This window comes from Centruroides sculpturatus, unplaced genomic scaffold (assembly GCF_000671375.1).
Source record: "Centruroides sculpturatus isolate CEXI.00-Female unplaced genomic scaffold, Cexi_2.0 scaffold31, whole genome shotgun sequence".
Classification (NCBI taxonomy): Eukaryota; Metazoa; Arthropoda; class Arachnida; order Scorpiones; family Buthidae; genus Centruroides; species Centruroides sculpturatus.
In genome coordinates, this window is record NW_019384496.1 from 1,228,611 (window position 1) to 1,242,379 (window position 13,769).

The 13,769-nt window shown below is 33.3% G+C and overlaps 1 protein-coding gene across 1 annotated transcript in view; it reads right to left on the reverse strand.

Annotated features, from left to right (window-relative positions):
• The window catches only part of LOC111621949, a 91,092-nt gene that overhangs the window by 61,237 nt on the left and 16,086 nt on the right, over window positions 1–13,769 (reverse strand). The window contains exon 2 of the mRNA XM_023364209.1: window positions 2,465–2,634. Coding sequence (XP_023219977.1) covers window positions 2,465–2,634 — 170 coding nt within the window. The remainder of the gene's footprint in view (window positions 1–2,464; window positions 2,635–13,769) is intronic.

The window sequence follows — 13,769 nt, forward strand, 5'->3', positions numbered from 1 at the left end:
AATTACAGTTTGATTATGAACAGTATTTAATTTTTTGGCTGCATTTGTAGCATTCTCATCACTTAAAAATAAAAAGTATAAAACATGTCTCTTATATTCATCTGTTACTTCCATTTTAACGAAAATAAACAACTGAAATGTTCCCAATTCTGAACAGTATTATATGAATGAGATCCAATTTAACACTTCAGTGTAAAAAGTATCACATTAGACTGGCATTTTTAACAGCAAAACAAGGTCATAAAATACGCACGAACTTATGGACTGACCTAATATATAGTTTACAGTATTTCTCCCTTAGGAACCTCAATCATCCCTCTGAAAAATATTCATGATCCTTTGCATTCAGTATACAAGCAGCAATGAATGAAGCCATTAAAAAATTTTCAGGTGGTGCTATTCCAGTAGGACCGATCCTTTTATATTCATAGGTTCTGGCAGTGCTCTATATATTTCCTACACTGCTTGAAGAAGTCTCATCTGCCCATATATACAAGATCAAATTATTTAAGACTACATTATGCTTGTACAGTACATTTGTACAAATAAATGAGCATAAAGGTGATATCAGAAATCAAAAGTTCTTTACACCAGGGGTCATCAAACTTTTTTCACAGAAGGCCAGATAACCAAGAGAATGACAAGCATGGGCCGCATAACCATTTTGTTCAATACAGTATAGTGAATACACAAAAAATAAAGACAACTAATATATTTATTTACCAATACACAAACACAATTGCTGCAGCAAACTCATAATTGCTTTTCTTAGAAACTTCATTGCAGGTACTTACACAAAAAGTGCTCTGATATCCAAAGTCACCAAATGTTTTATTTCACTAATTTTCCTAAAAATTACATTACTGTCAGATGCAAAAATGAGATTGGACCAATTTTGGCATTTTTACTTAGACTTATTTTAATTTTTTCTGCATAGTAACTTCATCTTACAATCTATGATATTTCCATTTAAATAATTAAATTTTAGCTCATTTGTGGCACAGTGACGGTGGGCCAGATGAACTGATCTCACGGGCCGGATCTGGCCCATGGGCTGTAGTTTGGTGACCCCTGTTCTACACTATAATAATATTTAATCCTAAGAGTTTTGAAACAATCTGGGATTTGTTAGAATTATAATACAAATTGGCATTGTATATACTTCTATAATTATGTACACCTTTACATAACCTTTCAAATAATTTTGTTGTCATTCTAAATAATTTTTCTGTTCCATTTTTTATCAATTCTATCAGTATTCCTCCAGGACTGCTTGCTTTATTATTCTTCAGTTTCTTACATGTTTGTTTAATCTGTTTTGTCTCTAAATGAATTGATATATCTTTTTCTCTGTTTATATCTTGTCATAAATTGAATTCTATATTCTGTTAATAAATTTTTATAATATTCTTCCCATTGTTTAACTGAGATAAACTGTCCTTTATTACTATTACAGTAGAGCATCGATTATACGAATCAATTGGGGACTGGGGTTGTTCGAAAAATCAATTTTTCGGATAACCGATTATGTACGAAAAAATATACTAACCTATCCCATGTTGAAATTCGTTCAAATCCTGGCACATCCTTAAGTACCCTCTCATGGTCATGCCAGTGCTGCCAGCTAAAACACGCATACCAACGAAAATAATATTGGAGCAGCCCAAGATTGAAGTGCCACAGCACTAGCAGAAATCTAAATTTGCCAACTGAAAAGCTTTTGGTTAATTGACGTTTCAGTTGATAGACATTCAGATAACACAAGCCTACAAAAAAAAATTTTTTTTTTGGTGCCTAGGATTTTAGAACTGATTTTAGCTATATTTGGGTTGCTGAATCCAAAGATGAAATCAGTTTTTCTCTATCAGCTCTACTTTTTTAGATCTGTGTTTTTTTAATGTACAGTGCTACATGAAATGTGCAGCTCTAATTCCAGTTTGTACAGTTCTAAATCACATATTCAAGAATTGATTCCTGTATATTTTTCCCTTTGTTAGTCTGCCGTCCAGTTAATTCCAGGTAAATCCACCAAATGAAGTANGTAACACATTATCATTATGATTAATTTGTTTTTTAAATTTTGCTGGATAGTTAGCTGTTTCATATTAATTAAAATAGCATTCATATACAATTATCATCAGGCTAAAAGACCTTTGCAATTTGACTGGTGCAGAAACTTGAAGGTCTTTTGGCCTGATGATGACTATTCAACACGGGTGAAAATATTTGCTTTTGCAGATTTTTGTAGTTTCTTGCAAATGATTGATTTTATGTGTAGTGCTTAATTATTATTATATTTAGAATTTACAGTATTTCAAATGCTAATTGACAGATATATTAGAAAATCTGGTCAGGGTCCAGTCCCAATTAGTCCAGATTTTTGATACTTAACTGTATTTCAATCTATAAAAATATATTTCTTTCAATACTTTTAAAGTTAATTTTTAATTTTACTTTTACATACCATTAAATCATCACATTTTCTTTCATTTTCATTACTATCTGGTAATCGAGAACTGGCATCTGAGATAGTATCTCTTTCCAAATTATTTTTTATTAAAGATAAAACTTTATCTTTACACTTTTCATATACTGTGGTTCCTAATAGTTCACACAAACCTCCTAATACTTCACCTAAAATAAATAAAATTTTATTAATTATTTTATGTTAATTAAAATTGTTTATTATTTAAAAATAAACATAACATAAAAATCAATTGCAAACTAAAAATTAAACCCTTCATTCATGGATGGATGTGACATTGATAAACAGCAAGAATGAAAGTGCTTGCAAGTGATATGTTCAAAAACTAAGATAACCTTATAATCTAAAAGGTGGGTATAAAGTAACTTGGCATTGAGAAATCACTATAATTTTTGTTATAATATTGCAATCATAATAAAATTTGTGTGTGCATATACATCAATCAATGAAATTTTATAATTCCAACATTTACATGTGCACATTAAAGTGTGGAAATCAGTGGATGCTGTGGGGAGGTGGCGGCATATAGTGAAGGAATGTCATGCCACAATCTGTCTGAAATAATCAAGAATTGTCACTTTAAGCTAAATGATGAAAGGTTTGGTTGTGGATGGACAGAAAAGTGATCATCCATCCACAACACAAAGAAAACTTGTTGATGCATAGTGCCAGTGCCTACACTGAATTTTAAGGTATGAATTCATATTTCCATATAATAATGTAAAAGTCAAATAATTTATCATCTTTGCATTAGAAGTATAGAAATTATAGCAATTTCTCAATGCCTAATTACTTTCCACCCACTATGTAAAATGCACAAATAATGATGCTTTCTTTGTAAAGAAACTAGAATCAAATCCTGCTCTGAGTAGATTTTTTTTAATTTTAAAATTATTAATTAGAAATTAACTCTGATTATTTAATTCATTTGAGAGGTTATCATTGTCTATTTAAAATTACATTATGAATTAAATTCTAATATAAAATCATTAAAAAATATAGCAGTATAAACTATCAATTATTATAGTAATATAATAGCCAGCATTATAAAACAAAACCCAATGACTTATTAGCTAAATTTCCATAAAATTCAAATAATTTTTTTTAACAACTGAAGCAACTTAGTCTCATCTAAAGAATAAACCTAGTTTACATTTTGTGATAAAAACAGGAATCTTATATTTTAATATCACTATCACTCAAAACTAGGTATACTTGAATTAAAAACTATAAAAACCTATAATCCAGCAATTTTTATAATTATTTTGTCTCATATTTCTTTGTTAGGAAGTTGTGAATGTGACCTTTGTCCTTTTCATCGTCGAGCCCTCTCCTCTGCTATGCAAGGGGTGAGTTGAGCTATGTAAACCCTGTCAAGGGAAGTGGTACTTGGGGTTTCGACTTTAGTTGGTCTTGAACGCGTGTTGTGCTCTAACGGATATTCCTTTTTAGTTCTCTTATTCTTTGTGTTACCTTCGACACTACCCTTCATTATATCCATATTCTGACATAGTAGCAGAGCGTGGTTAGGTTTAAGGGTTTAATGATCGAGGTTTACCATATGAAAAGGATCTAATTGGAGATTCAAGTATGTGCTATATACTTGTTTGCTTACGAAAGGCATAACCCATATGAACAACGAACAACGCCATGAATAGTGTGGGGATGCAGCATGTAGATAAACTCGATGATGGCAACTACGAATCGTGGAAGTTACAAATGCATAGCATACTGGTTTGCAATGAACTTTGGTCGTATGTAAATGGATCCATAAAAAAACCAGACACCGATCCTGGACGACTAGATTGGCAGACAAAAGATGAAAAAGCTTTAGCGTTAATTTTACTAGGCATTAAGCAGAACCAGTTGAGCCACATAAAGAGGCAGAAACTTCCAAAAAAGCATGGGATGAATTGGAAAGGATACATAAATCGAAAGGTCCAATTAAAAAGGCAGTACTATACAGACAACTTTATCAGATGAAAAAGGGAACTGAAAAATCAATGTCGAGACATGTAAGTGAATTTATGGAAAAGGCTGAACAATTAGAAGAAGCGGGTATACCAGTTCCAAGTGAGTTACTATCTATAGTGTTACTAAATTCATTGCCCGATGAATACGAGACATTTAGAATTGCCATTGAGTCCCAAGACGACATACCGAAGCCTGAATCTTTAAAAATAAAATTAATTGAAGAAGAAACAAGACGACAAGAGAAGGAAGAGTTTTTAGTCGAACGAAGTGCACTGTACATGGGACCAAAACAAAAGAAAAGTTCTTTCCGACAAAACTACCCAAAAGGAAATAATCGTTCTTCTTCACAATTCACAGGAACGTGTTACATATGCGCTAAACCTGGCCACCGTGCAGCTGAGTGTAGAAGTAATAACAGATATTCGCAAAGGAACAATACATGCAAAAAGAGTGACGCTATGGCAGTCACAGTACAAACAGCTCAACCTCTAAACTCAACAGACTGGTGTCTTGATAGTGGAGCAACCGCACATATGTGTAGCGACTGTACAAAATTTACAGAGATAAATCAAGATCTCCACAAAGAAATACAAACTGCAGGGAAACATGCATTAAGATCTGTTGGAACTGGAACAATTAATATAAGTGTGCGTGTCAACAACACCAAAAATACAATTAAGCTACAAGACGTGATAGCCGTTCCAGATTTGAGAAACAACTTGATATCTGTACCCAAAATAACAGAACATGGATATTCTGTCACATTCAAAAGAGAATCTGCAACTGTTACTCGCCAAGATGGTTCCATCGCCTTGATAGCAAAGAAAATAGATCAGCTATACGTACTAGAAACTAGATCTGATGCGGTATTGAATGCAGAAGAAAGTGATAATCTTTTGAGATGGCATCAACGACTTGGTCATCTAAACATCAACGATCTAAAGAAACTAGCAAGCAAAAAAATGGTAGATGGAATAACATTGAAACAAACCCAAGACAGAATTGATTGTGAAATATGCTACAAAGGAAAGATTCATCAATTATCCTTTAAGTCGTCCAACACGATAGAGAAAAGTATACTGGGATTAGTCCATTCTGACATATGTGGTCCAATGAGTGTGGAATCCCTAGGCGGTTCTAAGTATTTTGTGACATTCATTGACGACAAAACACGCTATGTCGAAGTAGCAATGCTCAGACACCAATCTGAAGTACTCAATGCATTTAAACAATACAAGGAAAGCGTCAAAAACGAAACTGGTCAAAGAATCAAAAGGATTCGTACCGACAACGCAAAAGAATACTTATCAAAAGAATTTACTAATTATCTTGAAGAAAAAGGAATAAAGAGGCAGTTGACAGTCGAGCATACTCCTCAACAAAACGGAATAGCTGAACAAGCAAACAGAACTCTCACTGAGATGGCGAGATGCATGATGATTCAATCCAATGTACCTCAGAGTCTATGGGCAGAGGCTATCAACGCAGCAACCTACATAAGAAATTGTTGCCCCACCAAAGCCTTAGAAGAAGAAACTCCATTCGAACTGTGGACTGGAAATAAACCTTACGTTGGATTTATAAGAATTTTTGGTAGCAAAGCAATTACTCTGAAAAAGGGACAGAAGAGAAACAAATTTTAACCAAAGGGAAAGGAATACATTCTAGTTGGCTACTCACAAGAATCAAAGGCATACCGACTGTGGGAGCAAGGAACTAAAACTGTCATAAAGGCTCGAGATGTGTGTTTCGTTGAAAAATTAGAAACTGAAAACAAACAAGACTTGTTTAGTGCACCTTTAGATTTAACACCAACCATAAAAAACATTGAAGTTGATGAGAGTAACACTCCTTCCACTGATACGCAGAACGAAAATATTCCTTCACATGACGATGAAATATTAGATCTGCAACCAAAACGCAAAGCAGGACGACCACGATTAATTAAAACTGGAAAACCTGGAAGACCAAAGAAGGTGTATAATGAAGTAGTGGATATCGCAAAATGTGACAAGTTGCCAGATCCTACAAGTGTAACAGAAGCATTAAGCCGAGAAGATAGAGAGGAATGGTTAAATGCCATAAATTCAGAGTATAAGTCCTTAATGGAAAATAATACATGGGAATTAGTCCCATGCCCAAAGGACAGAAAAATAATTTCAAATAAATGGGTGTACAAAGTAAAAAGAAGACAGGATGGCACCGTTGATTGCTATAAAGCTAGGTTAGTTGCATATAGATATGAACAGAGAGAAGGGATTGATTTTGAAGAAGTATTCAATGGGCATCATCAGGTAAACAACTGAGATAAATGAGAAACTGCCAAACGTGTGTAGGGGAGGTGATATATGACATAAGATAAGAGAACGGGGCAGGGAGGACAGTGAGAACTTATATTTCATAGAAAGACTTCCATGCCACTGAGAAGGAGTCAACATCACAAAAGTTAATGACTATGTTATTGTGAGTGGCCTTATATATTTCCACTTGCTTCATAACCTCTCTAGCTTGTGTGTTAGATGAATGGAAGAATGCCCTTTGAACCAAGGCTCTGAATCTGGTCAACTTGAAGGTGAACGGATCGTGGGAAGAGGCAGGGATGAAGATTGGATGGTGGGTATGTTTTCCGTAAACACAAGTAGATAGGTGACCATTGTATGAGATATGGAGGTTCAGGAAATGAACTGTATGTGTGTTATCCTGTTCAAGGCAGAGCACAAGGGCTTAGGGATTGTGGGTTGATCTCTTGTAGGAAGTCTAGAATGAAGGATTTATTCTGGCAAATTATAAGGCAGGATTATATTTTCTAACAGTGTATGGATTATCATAGTCAACTTCACAAGAATATTTACTTTTAACTTTTTTAAAATTTAGATTTGAGTTTAAGCTTAAATCTAAAAAATTAGGTATTATGCAAAGTACTTGCATAACACCTAATTTCGTTTAAAATTTTTTAATTAAAGGTTTAAACTTTAATGGCCCAACAAAAAATTATAAATATTTCATAGTAAATTTAGAGGACATAATAAGTAAAATAGAAATTAACAAGAGGGAACATGGCAAATAATTTGATCATCAGCTTTTAATCCATACAGATATGCATTTCGGACTTTCACCCCTCTTCAGTCTGTTACATAGATAGCTTGTATCTTGTATATACAGTATCTGTCAGGCACCTTTCATACCTCCCAACTCCCCTTCCCTTCCCTCTTGACTTGACGGCCTCCCCCGCATGCCTTGTAACTTGTAACATCTCACTCCCAGAGTGCCGCACACAGCCTCACCTGCAACTGTATAAACATTCTATTTTAATAGTTGTAGCCAGTTTAACAATATTAACAAGAATCTAAGCATTGAAATTCATAAAAGAATTTCAATGCTTAGATTCTTGTTAATATTATTTTTGACTGTAGTAATTTCATAGCTTTCCTTAAATTTTCTACAAAAGGTGCCTGACAGATACTGTATACACAAGATACAACCTATCTATGTAACAGACTGAAGAGGGGCGAAAGCCTGAAACATGTACCTGTATGGATTAAAAGCTGATGATCAAATTATTTGCCAGGTGTCAATAAATTCATCAAGTTGTGACATTGAACCAAACAAAACAAGAAGAAGACGCGGTTTCGACAAATAACTAAAAGTGAAAATCATATACACTTTTCCAGCAAAAGGGGTTTATAGAACAAACGTTTTCANGGGATTGCTCCAAAATACATTCATGAAAGTCACGGAAAAGAAGCTTCCTCAATGTGTAACTGTTTAGTTTTATTGATGACTTTTTCCTCTATCTTTGTATAGAATAATATTTGCATAATATAATAATAAAAATTCCATGTTTAGTTTTTTTACTTGATCCATGGATGTAACTTAAGATACTGAAACGTATATTTCGCTAAAATGCTATATCTTAAAAATTAGAGCTCCTAGGCAAAAACTAATGCCATATTTGAATTCAGGACACCAAATTCATATGAAATCAGCTCAAAATACCTGGGCACCAAAACCACTGTTGACCTGTGTAATCTATGCTCTACTGTACTTGCATTTCTAATATTTTTTAAGAATTTCCATGCTTCAGTGCATTTTCTTCCTCCTATTATGTTTCTATTTCTCTACAACTTCTATCCTAATCTAATCTTTTCTTTTCCAAAATTAATTTTTTTGCTTATTTTCTAAGTTCTTTATATCTTATTCTATCCTCTTCTTTTTTTAGTGTTTATTTATTTTAAGTAAGTTAATGTTTTTTTGTTGTATCATGTTTTCTACCTCTTTGTCCCACCAGAATTTTTTTAAAGTTTTTTCATGTTCTTTGATTTGTCCTAAAGCTTCATTTGCTGCTTCATGTAGTGCTGTTTTTATATTTATGTTTATTCTTATCTATTTCAGTAAACTTTTTATCAGTTAGGCAGTTGTCAAAGATGTCTATAATTCATTGCACACTTTTAATTATATAATTTGAGTGGGTCAGAGTGCTCAGTCTTGAGCTCCTGTTGTTCACTAGATAGTCTTTAAGATCATCTAGGACAGTGTTTTTCAATGGTTTCCTGTGGGCATTTTTCCGTGTTGAGAAGGCGATTAGTAACAATTTATATTTTGGGGGACGAAAAACAATTTTCTGGGCGATATAGTACAACATTATATTAAGAATAATTGGATATTTTATTCGTTATATCGTACAAAAATTAAACAAATAACATTATACTAGTCAGTAGTCTATTCAATGAAGTACAAATTTGGCGTTTACCTTGGCCCTCGGCATCGGAATTTTGAAGTGAAGGGGGCGATACTATGTAATGGTTTTATTGAAGGGGGCGACAATTTGTTAGAGGTTAAGAAACACTGATCTAGGATCTTGTAAACAGTGATGCACAAGGCAGAGATGTGCTCTAAATCATTCATGTTTCCCCAAAGTGTAAACACCAACCAGGAAGAGTGGATATACTTAAAATAGGGTAAAGAGTGACCAAGTTGCCTATAGAATCCCAGGCCTCTAGATACACTTTGAACACTGCCCCGGTGAATCAGCAAAGAATTCACACAGGGATCAACCAGAAATCCAGTAGCTAATAGTGCTGGGTATCCAACACTCAAAAAAGAGTCTTGAAAGCCAGTTCCCAACAAACAGATTATCCAAAAGAGCAAGCACACCACAGTGAACCAAGACGGGCCTTTAGGGGTGGTAGATGCACACAAGACAGCCAAGCGGATTTTCCCAGAGAAGTTGTGGAGGTAGACGGAAGCTTTAGTTGTTCAGTTTGGCAAGGTTTTTCGTTTCTACCGATTTTCTAGTGCATCTCCAGCCTACCAGCTTTGTGAGTTTGTGGGTTAACTTTGGATAGTCTTCATCATCAGCTGCCCCAGCCATCTTGACAATTAATGCAGGTAGGCATGCAGTGTGTCAGGGTAGACCAGTGTGGAGGTCACACTGACCCAAGAAGAAGCGCTGCCACTGCCGGATGTGATGACATGCTCCATCTGGGCTGACTATTGGTTCATCTCTCTGTTGACTGAGCTGGAAAAATTTTCATACATCCATCAGGACTTCCCTTCAGATCACCTTTACATGGTATTTTTGGAAGGGGACAGAGCTCTCCATCACCTACGTCCGGCAGAGTTGGATGCGGTCCTCCAACTACATTTCCCTCACCCAGAACATTTAACCAATGTTTGCTATTCCCAAGGGGTTTTCTTCTCTTAAAGATGCGAGATCCCCAGACTGCTGAGGTGTCCCTCTACATCTCCACCCTGGCGGGTTTCCTGGTCTGTGAGAGGTTGGCCCGGACTGTGCCCAATGGTGTACCTCTTCCGGGAGTTGACACATCCATTTCCATATGGGAAATTTACGACTCCCTAATTGCAGACAACCATCATGTCATTGAAGTTTGCTGATTTACACATACTGAAGGGACTCTCCCCCCCAGTTCCACCGTCTACATGTCGGTGGTTCGAGCTGTTCCGCTTAAAAACATCAAATTGCAGCATTGGTGGAATCTGGAGCAATGTTCAGTGAATGATCCGGAAAGGAAAGTTCATTTAATTTCTGTCTGATGTCTAGCACTAATGTAAATCACTTGTATTTATCCTGTTTGAAAAGTCCTCCTTTTGAAAGGCAACTGTTGATTTGTGGAAGGAAAAGGCAGCAACAGCAGTGAAATAGAGAAGTACAGGGAAAAGGAAAATGACTGGAGGTAATTGGTTGCAATGGCTTTGGAAGAGATGACTCTCGACAGCCTCATGTCCTTGAGACACCGGCTTTTATCACCTTCCTATTCCCTGGATTGGTTTTGGACCCTCATCCACACTTTGTGATGGGGATCTAATGGATTCTCCAATTTACTTATGTCAATTGAAGAATTGGAGTTTGCAGGAGAAGTCATCATTGTGTTTTCAAACAATGGAAAATCCGACTCCAATCCAAATGATCAATCTTGGAAGCGGCACTGTCTAGATTATTCCTCAAGTTTCTATAAAAAAGTTTTGTTTATTCCTTTTTTCTCTAATAATTAAATTATTTTATGTTTTTCTGTTTTAGTGAGTTCTGAGACAATTCTGGAACCTCACACTTATATTCCTATGACATTATAGTATTATGAAAATTGGGATTCTTAAAACTTACAGAAATTAAGTAAAATAAAATAAATACAGAAATAAACATCAAATGAAATTACAATTACACGTTATTAAAATATAAAAGTTCAGCACATAGAATCGTAACTACAAATCTCTTTCTTTTGCAACATAACTATAAAAATTGTTTTGTTGTTGTTTCACACAAAAGATAATCAAATTTATTTTAATTTTTTAGTAATTAAATTAAAGTTTTTTAAATTTACCAGCTTTTTAAATTTTAATTATAAGCAAATTAACATTGGTTAAACTATCAGATTACCTGCTGATTTTCAAAAATATAACTATAGTATATCTATTACAATTATGATTAATGTTGCCAGTTTTTAAGCCCTAAATTTGCCGAAATCAGTGATATTTGTTACCCAACGTCATTTCTGATGTTGGGTAAAAAAATCATCTATTAAACTAATGTATTGAAGTTGCAGGAAAAAATAAGAGAGGGGTAAAATACACTTGCAGTACAGTACTTTCAAGGAAAATCATAACAAATATAAAAAGCTCGTGCAAACCACAAATTGGCACCAGCATTTTACTGTAAATGTTGGGTAACTATTTATAATTTTTTTATGTTGTGTAGTAAGGTTTCAAACATGAAAAATGATTGAATTGCAGATTTTTACTGATCTATTTAGCTATTTTGAAGTGAACATTCTAATGAATTATGATTTCAACATTTAAAAGTTTGCGAACAAATTTTTAATTAGTTATTTTTTATTCTAATAAACAATTTCATCTTTTTATAATCGCTGAATTATTAAAATTAAAAATTAAACTATTACATAAAAATAGTTTATCCTGTTNTTTTTAATTTTTAAATTTTAATTATAAGCAAGTTAACAGTGGTTAAACTATCGCATTACCTGTTGATTTTCGAAAATATAACTACAGAATATTTATTACAAGTATGATCAATCTTGCCAGTTTTTAAGCCCTAAATTTGCCAAAATCAGCGATATTTGTTACCCAATGTCATTTCAGTTAAACAAATTATTAAACTCTGTATCGAAGTTGTGGAAAAAAATTGAAGAGAGGGGGAAAATATGCTTGCAGTACAGTACATTCAAGGAAAATCATAACAACAAATATAAAAAGCTTGTGCCAACAACAAGTCAGTGCCAGTATTTTACTGTAAACGTCGGGTAACTATTTATAACTTTTTATGTTGTGTAGTAATGTTTTAAATGTGAAAATCAGATTTTTACTGATCTATTTAGCTATTTTGAAGTGAACATTCTAATAAATTACAATTTCAACTTTTAAAAGTTTGCAAACAAATTTTTAATTAGTTATTTTTTTTATTCTAATTAACAATTTCATCTTTTTATAATTGCTGAATTATTAAAATTAATAAAAATTAAACACTATTACATAAAAGTAGTTTATCCTGTTATTAATCCACAACTGTAAAATTATATGGCTTCAGAACAGTGAAAAAAGCCATTTCAAAATGGATTCTGGTATATTTTTTTATTAAAGATTGCATTACTTCTTGTCACCTGCAGATGGTTATGATTGGTCATCCATATTCAGCAAACAAGATCAACAAGGCAGCTAAGGAGACAAATTCCCTGACTTTCCATGACTTTTTCCAAACACTAATGAAAATCCCTGACTTTCCAGGTGTGTAGGAACCCTGAATATAACATTTAAATTTAAAATAATTAAAAATAACATACAGTTGATGTAATTAATTAATATACATTTAATTACAAAGAATAAAGAAATGACTTTACAAGTCATTAACTACTACTGTTTTTTGAAAAATTAGTGAGTATGAGTTGCAATGAGAATAAATTCAGAGCATTAGAGGACCAACAAGATTTCATTGACAACTTACTGAAATGAGTGGCACAACTTGTATATATAAGAACTGTTTATGAAACACTAAAAATAAAATTATTGTGTATAGCCTACCAGTTTTCAGCAAATCTAAAACTTATATCAGCCATTTCCTTACAACAATAAATATGAAAATAGTTTTTTAAAACTTAAATTGATGAATATAAAGAAAATTTAATAGATTAATCCAATCTTCTTTATGTTAAAAGAATATTGTGAACTAATGTTTTTTTTTTTAACTTGAAGGTCTTTCAGGATAAAATCAATTATCATAAAATTACAGAATGCTCTGATAGAAATACACTAATCTCATTCTAATTCAGAATTTACAGTAATTCATGAACAACAATTAACTTCTTTTTAAAGTTCAAATTGGTAAATGTTGACAATGACAAAGATAGTGCTACTATTACTTTTGTATTATAAAAGTCTATCAAACCACTATATTTGTTCATTTAAATGCATAATAAAATTTAACTTTAAATAAAGTCATACTTTTTGGACCATACAATATACATTTGAGTAAAAACCTTGCTAATTCAGACTAATTACTTAGTCTGAATTAGTGAGGTTCTACTGTATATATTTTTAAAAGCAAATTCCTGTCTATTGCACAAAAGAAGTATCACTTGTAAGGAACCAAGTCTGAGCTTTATTTTTATTTTACTTTTATTTTGCTTTCATTATATTTTGTTTGGGGCTTATGTTTATTTAAGACGAAGGTTTCCTCACCATTCACCTTAGTAACTTAAAAATAGAAGAAAAACCAACTCACCGACGAAAGAAAAGCGCCGTAGAAAAACTCGCGCACACTTGCGCTTCCCAAGCGGAAAAA